General features: G+C 37.4%; 1 protein-coding gene across 4 annotated transcripts in view; it reads left to right on the forward strand.

Moving 5' to 3' along the window:
• The window catches only part of RPGRIP1L (RPGRIP1 like), a 91,564-nt gene that overhangs the window by 7,506 nt on the left and 71,481 nt on the right, over positions 1–12,577 (forward strand). For all 4 annotated transcript variants that reach the window (XM_047836371.1, XM_047836369.1, XM_047836372.1 and 1 more), the window contains 3 exons: positions 857–1,155; positions 4,730–4,832; positions 6,216–6,359. In XM_047836371.1, the coding sequence (XP_047692327.1) occupies positions 857–1,155; positions 4,730–4,832; positions 6,216–6,359 (546 nt within the window). The remainder of the gene's footprint in view (positions 1–856; positions 1,156–4,729; positions 4,833–6,215; positions 6,360–12,577) is intronic.

The following is a 12,577-nucleotide window of genomic DNA, read 5'->3' on the forward strand; positions in this document are numbered from 1 at the left end:
TTTTGTAAAGTCTTGAACTTGTGTCTCTCATCAAAGCCACCTTTTCTTTCTTGTCCTGCCAACATTTTTCCACTCACTGTCAGGCATGTTTTCCGTACGTGTATATTACATCACCCCCATGTGCCCTTTCTGTCTTTTGTTCTGTCTAACCAGTTTTTATCAAAACTTAAAAGAATGAAAGGTATAAACTCCTGAGATGTCAAAAGCACAACTTATGTCTAAATTTAAAGGTAGCATTAAAATAACGCTTCTTGCATCTGATTACTTTCTGCCATCAAACACGAGGATTTCTTGTTAGAAGCAGCATTTAGTGGCACATTTTGGTTCCTCTGAATTTTTCATTGGGCTTTTTATAAATGTGTACCTGTGCATTCTAACCTTCTTGTATTTGTAGTATGTCTTAATTCTAGAGAAACTGAAAACAGTCCGCCTAAAACTTAGCAGTGCTGCAGTCTTAACACTTTTCAAAACTGTAACTTACTGTGGCTTGCATATTATAACCCACCACATCCACAATCTGTAGCTACATTTAAGTGCATACAGCATTCCTACATAAGGTCATGCGTTAAAAATTGCATTTGAGGAACATATGGAGTAAATATGTGTCCTCTCTTTACTAACCTTAAATGATAAGCCTTAGGAAACTGTTATTTGTCAGTGCTATAAAGCAGATTGTTGCCCAGTGGTTTCAATTATCATCAAAGGATTCTTCACAGGCAGTAATAGTTACATCAAAACCTGAAATTTATTATTCAGGTTCTGCACTGAAGTCCTCACAGTGATTATGTTCCTTTCAACAGAATGCATTTTATGCTGACTTCTCACATTCCTTTTCATCTTTTTATTATTTCCCTAGAATGGCCACCAAGTTAATACGGCTAGTTAATGACAAGAAAAGATATGAGCGGGGTGGTGGCGGCCCCAAGCGGCTGGGACGAGATGTGGAAATGGAAGAAATGATTGAGCGGCTGCAAGAGAAAGTGCATGAGCTTGAAAGACAGAATGAAGTCCTCAAAAACAGACTCATTTCAACCAAACAGCAACTTCAAATCCAGGGTTACAGGCAAACACCGTACAATTACGTGCAATCTCGTGTTAACACGGGGCGTAGAAAAGTGAATGAAAATGCAGGCTCACAGGAATGCCCCAGGAAAGGTAAAGTAAGCTTATATTGACTTATATTAGATCCTAAATGTAACTCTTTTAATAGGTTGTTTTACACACACAGTTTTATTTCCATATTTTTCATGGTTTTGAGTAACTTTAGAAAGAAAAATGTTTTTGACTTGCTTTTTGATAAAATGTTAATATTAACATGAAGATCCTTTTATTCAAGAATCCCTAGATCACACCCAAATTTGTTAGGTAACACCTTGAACTTTATCCTGATACGGGAGATACATGTGCAACCGTAAAATAGAAGTTTAGTTTGAGTTGGTTTTCTGTGTTGCAGACGGAAATCGCATTGACTCAGGCAAACGAGGAAACCAGCTAGTTTGCTTATTTATGATCGCACTTAATTTCTTTGTCAGAAGGCTGTTTATAAAATTTGCAGAATTGTTTAAATCCTTCATCGTATGGCAACAGCATGACAGTGCAATATGGGTATAACTAAGGGTTTCAAAAACTGGGTTCCTGCTCCTCTACTTACTGTCTGGTGACCTTGGACAAGTCATCTGATCATTCTGACCTTGATCTTTACATGTAGGATAAAAGGATTTAAGCAAGTGACCATAAAGGCCTCCTCTGTCTCCAAAAATGATCATAGGTCAATCACTTTCCTCGTTTTGAAAATGAGTCCCGTAAAACATACCCAGGTTACAAAGCAATTCAATTGCATAGATGAAACTTAATATGAAAAGAACCTAAATACTTCTAATAAAAATCCCCAATTCTCTCCACCCATGATGAACTTACTTATTTATGATGAAGCGAAAAATCAGTATGTATTTTAAGTAACATTTTTAAAATTTCATCAACTAGGGAAGGAAATAACATGATAGCCGTAATTGATCTTTGTTTGGAACATGCTTCACATCAAGACCAAACATTTTGAGGGACACAAAAAAATCATGTAAAACTTTCATTTCAATTCATTGAGGAGAGGAAAAAAATGCCATATAAACAGAAAAGGAGAAAATTTTGTTCTATTTTTTTTCTCCAGACTGATTATTGACACTATCTCTTCCCCAGGCAGAGTTCCCTGGAAGTCACCAAGGCCTCCACCTAGGAGACAGCTGCAGGATGGCAGGGCTTAGCTACTCTAGCTTGTGAGGTTGGCAACAGACTGAAAATAACCAAAGTAATCATAATGAATTATAAATTAGAAAATTATTCTGCTGCTAATTAACGTGGAAGAGAGCACTTGACCTCTCAGAGCCTCATTCTTCCTATCTGTAGAATGGAGTGATAACAGCAGATTAGCCAAAAAGTCAAGAGATGGTAACACCATGGTAAAATATGTTACCTTTCAGAAGTCACCTATCCACTCCAAAACTTAGTTTTGGCATCTGTGACTATAGCTGGGCAAGATGATCCTTAAGGTCTGTAAGGTCTTTTATACTAAATAAAAAAACAACACCCAAATTTTAGATGAATATGGCAAACTAATCTAGTACTATGAATTGCTGTTTAAAAAGAAGAGTCTGATGGAAGTTTTCTCTTATGGAGGGGAAAAAAAGAGCTGCACAGTCTTTACAGTGTGACTGCATAGCCTGAACTTCTCCTTGTGTTTATACAATCTTAGTAATTCAGGGGCACCTGGGTGGCTCAGTCGATTAAGCATCCGACTTCGGCTCAGGTCGTTTATCTCACGGTTCATGGGTTCAAGCCCCACATCAGGCTGTGTGCTGACTGCTCAGAGCCTGAAGCCTGCATCAGATTCTGTGTGTCTCACTCTGCCCCTCCCTCACTTGCACTCTGTCCCTCTCTCTCTCTCAGAAAAATAAACATTAAAAAAAAATCATACTAATTCAAACCTTTTTCACTGCTTGGTACAGAGTCCAAGAGGTAGAAGCTGCACAAAGTGCTAACTGGTGATGAATACGTTCTCTTTCTGAGTAAACTCCAGGCACCATTATCAAGGTTGATACCTTAGTAATCTGAATAGACTCTCGAAGACTGCCTTTGAGCTTGGGACTTAGGCCACACTTGTCAGAAATATCACAGCGTAGGGTGGCCACGTGCAGACAGTAGACCCTCTCTGGCTATGAGCAGCCTTGCCCTCAAGCTGCTGTACAAATACTACCTTTTTCTATGCGTGCCTTGTCAGGATAAAGCATGGAAAGTACTGGTTTAACGTGCGATCATTGTAATGTAGAAAGAATCCTTACTGTGAAGAACCGGTAGAACAAAGATTTTTATCAAGTGTGTATGTTTTACAATGTAACCATTGGCAACCCACTATTACACCATAAGTATTAAGATTATTTTAAGGATAGGGGCGCCTAAGTGGCTCAGTCAGTTAAGAGGCCGACTTCAGCTCAGGTCCTGATCTCACTGTCTGTGAGTTCAAGCCCCACATCAGGCTCTGTGCTTGCAGCTCAGAGCCCGGAGGCTGCTTCAGATTCTGCAGAGCCCAACGCGGGGCTCCATCGACCATGAGATCATGATCTGGGCCAAAATCAAGAGTCGCACACTTACCCGACTTAGCCACCCAGGCGCCCCAAGAAAGAATTTTTATCTATACCTCGTATCTGAGACTATGCTCCACTAAAAATCTAAATTATTTGTCATTTAATCTACTTGAAACTCTAGTTACTTAATTATTTTTTAAGTGTAATCCAATCATGTAATTAAAATCATGTCTCACTTTTAACAACGGGACTAGACTTGTAAAGTTGCATGTAACGACTTTTACAAGAAAAACTATATTTTTAAGGCAGCAGCAAAATTTTTTATTTAAAGGAATTTCATTCATGATCACTTCTTGAATTACCTTTGTTTAAATGTGAATTTTCTTATTGAGATGGAATAAACCAAAGTGTAGAACATTTCGATTCACACTCACAGTATCTGTGAGTCGCACAAATGAAGATCAGGTTCAAAATGTAAGGGCAAGGAATGTGAATGGCTAATGGAAAAAAATTTTTTTAAATCTACATCCAGGGATGCCTGGATGGCTCAGTCAGTTAAGTGTCCGACTTTGGCTCAGGTCATGATCTTGCAGTCTGTGGGTTCGAGCCCCATGTTGGGCTCTGTGCTGACAGCTCAGAACCTGGCTGGAGCCTGCTTCAGATTCTGTGTCTCCCTCTCTCTCTGCCCCTCCTCCACCTGCATTCTGTCTTTCTCTCTCTCTCAAAAAAATAAAACATTAAAAAATTTTTAATAAAAAAATAAAAATAAAAGTCTTTAGCCAAAATATAGGGGGCGGGGGGGAAGTTAAGTCATTGAAATCTCTTTCCTTCATACCTGAGTTTATATCGTAAAGCCCTGAATTGAAGACTTTGGTTCTTTCAGAATGACTTTAGGAGTTATAAATCTAAGTGGAGTCAAATTATTTCTAGGTCATTTGGTTTCCATAGCAGAATTTGTTTAATGGGCAATACTGCTGTGTGCACTTGATGCCAATGATACTCCCTTGGGCAATGGATTTCTAAGTCTCTGCACTATAGAGCTCCTGTATCTCAGTACTTAGGAAATTTTCTTATATACACATTTCTTTATGATAGCAAATCAAGAATCCTTCTTTATTAATTTCACTTTTATAATCTTGCTGATTGACTTTTAGGTATTCGCTTCCAAGATATTGACGTAGCAGAAACTCTACAACCCATGCTTACAAAACATGGCAACAGTTTACTTGAAGAAGCCAGAGGAGAAATAAGAAATTTGTATGTATTCTTTTTATGGTCATTTTAGAGCTTTATTTATTGATTGATCATGTCTTTTTTGATCCCTCCCTTTCCTTTATTTTAAACACAATTGGCTTATGTACAAATAATTTGCTCCACTAAATATATCTTGATCCGTGGGGTAAGAACAGATATTATAGAACATGTTTCCAATAAAATGAGGCAAATGAGCAACTTAACCGACTGCATCAATGGAGGGGTTTATAGAATAGTCTCTGTATTACAGTTTTCTCCCCAAAGGAATGGCGTAAAGCCCAGTCATTTAGAGTAGTATAAGCTTTAGAGGCAGCATTTCCATGCTCAGAAAAATTACAGGTAATTTTTTTTTTTAATCCCGAATTAATTAGCCTTTTTGCAGTTAAAAAAAAAAAAAAAGAATTGGAGGGAGTGGCTTAAAAGTTTGGAGTTATCAAATACATATGGATTTCAGATTTTGTTTCACTGTGATTCTATAGCACTGCATTCTTCATCATACTCTGGTTTTGAAAAAGTTACTTCTGCCGCATTTAGCTTACCTCTCCAGTTAATGAAAGCCTCATGGCTTCAGTGTCTGTGAGTCACAGCAATGAAGATAAGGCTCCACCTTATCGACAGGCGTTTACCTGGATCATCAAAAAGTAACCATTCTAAATGAGGAAAGAAAACATAAAACAAAGCATCACACTTTAGACCATTGCTTAAGGATAGTGTGGGCTTCAAACTAGTTCTTTTGAATATTTTATTTTATTTTATTTTATTTTGAATATTTTAAATACCAGTTACGGCCATGACTATCCTGTAAAGGAATAAAACCAAAAGATTATACCTAATCTTGTTACCTGCTAATAGTCTGAAAAACCAGGTTCATACCAGTCTCCTGAGGCTCAATACGCTGGGATACTGCCACCCATGGTAGAGATAAATAAATATATGCAAAAAACCTCTGTTCTGTTTTGCAAATTTCTTGCGCCCTCTCTCTCTCTCTCTCTCTCTCTCTCTCTCTCTCTCTCTCTCTCTCTGAAGTGTTAATTTGAGTGATCTATGCATATATACATAGGATAGAACAAAAGCATATAAATTATCTATGACCAGGTTGTGGAGGACAAAGTAGGTAACCCAATAACAATACTTACTGAATTGAAGTGAACCAAAGTCCAGGTTATTGCGTAGGATATTATTATGTAAAAAGCAATATTTTGAATTGTTCCATATGCACTTCTAACTCGTCACATTTCATCTACTATTCACTATGTCCAGAGGCACCTAAGCTAAAATTTTTAACTCTTACTTGCTCTTTATTATGAAGGACTTTCTTTGTCCTGATCTTAAATACTGCAGATTTTTCCTCAAACTACAAATTCTTGTAAACGTTCTTTATTTCAGAGAAAATGTTATTCAGTCACAAAGAGGCCAGATAGAAGAGTTAGAGGACTTGGCTGAGATCCTGAAAACTCAGCTGAGGAGAAAAGAAAATGAAATTGAGTTATCTCTTCTTCAGCTTCGAGAACAGCAGGCTACAGATCAAAGGTATGTTAAAACAGAAATCTCACTTTGATAAGGTCAAAATTAGTTTAAAATACTTTATCATATGCCATGGAAGGATGTCTAGTCTATTTTAAAAATCATGTTTTCACTTAGCATTCTTCATAGAAGCCGCTCTAGACCTACTAACTGCTATCAACAACTCTGTATAAGGATGTTTCTCCCTAACCTACTCTGGCTCACCTTGTTCCTCCACTCTTTGGCCCCTTTTGCTGCATTTACCATAACTGTAGGAAGTTCTGATGCCATCCAGTTGCACCCACCGAGAGAAAGGTGTGTGACAAGGACCCAGCTGTTGGCATGTCTTATGAATAAGTCCAGCCTCATTTAACTTTTTTTTCAACACTAGAAGTGAGTTCCGTAATACGGCACCAAGTTGTTGGGGTTGTTTTACCCCAAAAAGATGCTTGTCACCTCTCCTAATATTCAAAATCTGCTTCAAATTCTGTTGATTGTCATGGATGACAGTGGAGCCCTTCAGTAGTCTACTTGCTGCCCCTTCAGTGTTGATGTTTTGTAATGTATACAGTGTTCTTTTCCATCCTCCTTTGTCAGGTTTGGTTCTAATTCCTCTCTCTCATTTTGTGTTTCCACACTGTGTTTCCAGCAAGACTCTTCTTACCATGTTCTTTCTTGAATTATTTTCTCCCCTTTGTTCCTTTTTTTTTTTTCTTTTGTTTCCTTTTCTTTCCTTTCTGTTTCTTTTTGTGGACCAAGGAGACCTAGAAGGAGAGGGAGTGGTATTTTGGATTTCCAGGTACCCATCACTTAGCTTAAATGATCACTACCATGTTCCCGATCTTGTTTAACCTATCCCTTCAACTTTGTTTTCTTGAATTAATCAGCCTCAGCCAGATGGGATGTCATCTCATGTAGGAATACTCTAATATAAATCTCTGATAGGGAATTTGTTTAACATGGCACCATGCCATTATCACATCTAACAAAATTAATTGCAATTCCTTAATATTCTCTAGTACCCAGTCCCTATTTAAACTTCCCTGAAGCTGTCTTGTCCTGTTTGTCTGAATTGGAATCCAAATGAGGTCTACACATTGCATTTGCTATCTCTTAGGTCTCTTCTTTCTCTCTTAGTGTCCTTCAAACCAGACCTTGAGCCTCTATTCGTTTTTCCCCTCTCCAGTGTATATGATGTCATGCTTATGTGGCTAAGTTCTCATTTAGAAACACCAGTATGATTTTCTAGTCTTTCATTTCAGATTCAGAGTTTAGTCCTCCTTCAACAAACTAACTTGACACGGTATTATTTGAAAAAACTAGGAAAATATGCCTATGAGACTTGTTTTAAAAACAATAAAGTGGGCTGAAAATATACAAGAAGCTTTATATTTCAGAGACTCAAAAGATTAGTATTCTCTCTCTTAATTTCTGTTCCTAAAAAGTTATGTGTAAAATTTAATTAAATTATATAATGAAATTCTATATGTTTAGTGATGTTTATATACCCTTCTAAGGACAGGGCAAAAGAAACATGAGTCTTTTTGAGAATTATATTAGGGGATGTAATGTGAACCCTGATTCTGAACCAGCTTGAATACTTAGAAGTCGTCCATGTTCCCCCAGGAAAAACTGGTTTAGACTTGGTCTGATTGGAAAACCAAGACATGATTCCTTGTGAGGAACAGTGCTAAAGGACCAGACCCCAACACTGAATATGATCTTAATAAATTGCCAACAACCATATTTAAGATATTAGCTAAATATGAAAATTCTATACTTAGACCAAGCCCAAGCTTAGAGCCCATCCTTACCACCTTTACTCGACAGCTGAGTAGCAAGGTTATCAGAGACCACTTTCTGTGTTATACTTCCTAAATTCCCAAAGAGTAGGATGGATACTGTGTTGGCCATTTCCCTCTTCCAAAGGGATATGATCACCTAGGAACTTGAGTGTTCAGTTCATTGAAATGGAAATCCAAAAGTCCTTCAATCCTAGGACTAGAACAGCAGAAGAAATAGAGTGATAGACAGGTATGCATGTTTTCTCCTACAAATATTGTCAGCAAGAGACACCAATATATGCACCTAGACGAGTTTACCTTAACAGCTAAACTATGGCCCTCCCTCAGTAGCAGTTTCTTTTGTCACATCAAGAAGTAGAAGTAGAAACAAAATGAGTATTACAGGTAAAGGAACTTTTGCTGCAGAGGCCAAAGAAATAAACTTTAGTAAATAGCGTATTGTTCCTTGAAATACAGTTGTTGAAAACTGAAGAAATGACTTCCAATAAAGGTCTTTAAGTCTTTTTTTCTTGTATGTTTACACATAGCTCAAAATTTTATGTGTCACAGCAATTTTTTGAGACTAATGGAAAACTGTTGAAAAAAATGTTGGGGAGAATATAAAACTTGGTATAATTTACTGTAAAGAAAAATCACAAAATGGAAAACATATTTAAACTTCTCTTTCACGGATACATTATTTCAAATTTGAAATTCTAGAAGTCTGATCAGGATGTTGGGCTCCTTGTTCTCAAACATGAACCTAACGTAGTTGTAATCTTCAGAGTACAGTGCTTGATATTTATGGCAAAGAGCCTTTTCATAGAATATTACAGAAACTCTTCGTAGTATGTGTTTAATAGACCAGTTTGGTTTGGCATCAACTTGACATAAACTGTTGGTTATCCAAAGCCCTTAATTGCTTTGAAGTAAAAGCCCAGTGCTGTTGTTTTTTATTAAAATCATGTTTTTTCCTGTGATTGTGGTCTATTTTGGAAGACTGAGTTGTGATTTTTGCATATGTTCTACATAATGCCTCATTAGCAAAAAATCTTGTATCATTTACAAGTAGCCTGAATGTCTGTGTTGTTTTGAACAAAAATCCATATTAAAATTTAAACAATATAAAAATGCACATTTTCTGCTTATTAAAAAGGCCGTCTTAAATTAAATGCAAAGCAGTAACCAGTGAACACATGTACGTGAACATTAAAATCAGAATGATTTTACCTTTTATTGGCTTTTTCAACTCCAAAAATATTTATACTCTTACCAAATGTGTAACTAGTTTGTACCAAGTAGTTTTTTTTAAGTAAATGTTACAGTGTTTACCTTCTTAATTAAAAATCATGTAAGTTCCCTAATATCCCAGTGGAGGAAATTTAACCTATAAATGTTCCAAACACTCTTGACTTGCCCTCTTCCCTTTGGTTGACAGCAGACTGTCAAACCTCAAAACAGAGAATCCTTTTGCAGCCATGCAGTGTCAGAAACAACTTGGCTTTAAGGGCCCCATCTCTCCCCTCTAGGCACATGCGGGATTACTTCCTAGCTCTCTTAAGTTCTTCCCCAGCCTTTTATTTTGAAAAATTACAAACCTACAGAAAAGTCTTAGGGATAGTCGTGTGAACACTCACACGTACCTTTCACCCCTTTGCATATTTGTGAATGACACAAGCCTCTTCTGCATCCTGCACGTGAGGCCTTTTCCCTTCTTCCTCCTCCTCTCTACTCTCTCTCCCTCCCTCCCACCCCCAATCTGAGTTAGACGCATGTATCATTTCACCCTGTGTACACTTCTAAGTATCCTCTAGGAGCAAAGATATCCTCCTACATAACTACAGTATGGCTATCACATTCAAGACATTCAACAATACAGTAGCATCACCTAATACACAGTCCACATTCAAATTTCCCAACTGTATCCCTTTATAACTCTTTTTTTTTTTTTTTTCCCCAATAGCTGGTTGTGGTTTGTTTTGCTTTGGTTTGATCTAGTATCCATTCAGGGATCATACATTGAATTTAATTGTCCTGTCTTTTAGCTTTCCATTATTCTGGAGTGGTTCCCCATTTCCAGCCCATTGATAGTTGTTTGCAGAACACCCCTCAATTTGTATTTGTCTGATTGCCCAGCCCCCTAATTTAGAGGGCACATCTGGTCCTTGGATGGAAGGGTAACTGGGGCTGGGGATAACCACGCACACATTATTATTACAGGCAGGTGATCTGTCATTTTTTAAAAATATATCCACCAAGCTTGGACTGTTGTTTGAATACCTTAGAATTTGCCCAATGAAAAGTATCGCACTCAAATACCATTTCTTTCATCCCCATGTTTTTTATTATTAATATTATCTAAGATTGTCCTGTGATAGCAGCTTGACGTATTTTCTCAGCCCTTTATCTGAACCACAGAAATTGTCACAATTAATAGTAAAACTAGTGTGTTAGTGCACAGTTGAGAGTGGAGAGAAAGCTAAAACTAGGAACATCTCAGAGGAAGGAGACCACTTAGAAGAGTGGGAAGAATTGATCTTTTAGAATTGGATTTGACTGTCGGCTCCCTCACATAAGGACTCTGGCCAAATTCCTTACTTCGCTAAGCCTCAGTTAGCTACCTCAACTGTGAAATGAAGCGATTGAAACGGGCAAGTGGTTCTTCCCTACCTTTTAAACGGCAGCTAATTTTATCCCTAGGGAACTCATGTCTCTGAAAGATTTTGTCTGCCGAATAAGCAGCATTTATTAATTTAATCAATTCAGTGTGCTTTTTTTTTTATTCATCAAAGACCTATATCATGCCAATCACTGCTTCTGATAATTATGAGATAACCTGTTTTATTGAACTGACTTGGTATAATTCTGTCAAAAAATAAAAACAGGGGTGCCTGGGTGGCTTAGTTGGTTAAGCATCCGACTTCGGCTCAGGTCATGATCTCGTGGTCCATGAGTTCGAGCCCCGTGTCGGGCTCTGTGCTGACAACTCAGAGCCTGGAGCCTGCTTTGGATTCTGTGTCTCCCTGTCTCTCTGCCCCCTCCCCGCTCATGCTCTGTCTCTCTCTGTCTCTCAAAAATGAATAAACGTTAAAAAAAAATTTTTTTTAATAAAAAACAATACAAAACCTTCACTTTTGCAACTTAGTTGCTGGTGAATCTCTATTTCCCATTGGGCTTTTTGATATATTAAATATAATTCTCAGATTCCCATTACTAGCTGGAATCCATTAAACTTGATCTTCAAAATGATCCTTTTAAGAAAATCAGCTAGGATTTCAGGTCTTCCCGCCTCCAACCGGTCCTTCAGAGTCCTCCCTCCATTTTCATAAAAGAGTGGTTATATGCATGTGGAGCTTGACGTAATGTTTCTCTCCATTCCTTGTGGGTGTCAAGAGTGGGAAAACACTGAGCTCTGATTTATATTTGGACCCACCACCACGAGAAAGGTATGATCCAGAGGCAAATAGACAGACACAGATGAATTTTTTCTTCTTAAAACAGAGAGCATTATTTTTACCTACGAAGGCAGGTAGCAGTTTAGAGCAAAAACGGTTGCATTTCAAATAGACTTTCCTCAGCTATTTTAGTAAAGCCATTCCATTTAGTTTACTAGCAACCTTCTGTAATCTTACTCAGTATTGTTACTTTGCTAGTGATGGTTGTCTGTGTATCCCTAGTAAAAGCTATAAATGACCTACATTTCTTGTAACAATAAACTTACATAATGTCTGCCACCGTTTAAAAAAAAAATGTACCGTAGAGGTGTTTTAATTTTAAGGTTGTTTTCAACCTTATCCCCCAAGTTCAGTCAACCTAAAACTATTATTCAAAAAGAGCCTCTCCATTCTGTCATAAATATTTTACTCAACTACTGTCCCGAATCTCGTAGCCTAGCTTCTGTATTCTACAGCCCTCTCTTCTAAGTGGTGTTAAATACTCCATTATAACATTTTTGCCTCAAAAAAATCAAGAGGCTTTCTTGAGCATTCATAATCTTTACTGTAACAGAGTGAAATGGCAATGGAGGTTCGGGGGGTGAAGTGAGAGAATTATGTGCCTGGGGAATGAAGTATAAGAAACTTTCACTGGAGGAGATTTTTGCCTCTTAAGATTTCATATTAGACTATACATTACATAGCTCCACTGAAAGTTTTTCCTTCTCCAGTATATCTGAGGTTTTAAGTTTCTGGATTTATTATGGCACCCAGTAGCAAAGCTGGAGTCAAGTGTTTTCAAGGCTTCCATTAGAAATTCCTTTTTCAGAGTTTATTGCTTGACTGTTTCCAATTATATGAGGGAAACTTGGCACATAGGTTGTTGAACTGGATTACTTTTTTCAACATAAAATCTAATTTATTTCAGTTTGTTTTTAATCTAGAGATGGGCCAACATCTCTTCCAACCGTTGTAGAAGATTTGATCATAATTCTAAATAATATGTCTATAAAAAAAAAAAACAAGA

Source organism: Prionailurus viverrinus, chromosome E2, assembly GCF_022837055.1.
Source record: "Prionailurus viverrinus isolate Anna chromosome E2, UM_Priviv_1.0, whole genome shotgun sequence".
In the NCBI taxonomy this organism is placed as follows: Eukaryota; Metazoa; Chordata; class Mammalia; order Carnivora; family Felidae; genus Prionailurus; species Prionailurus viverrinus.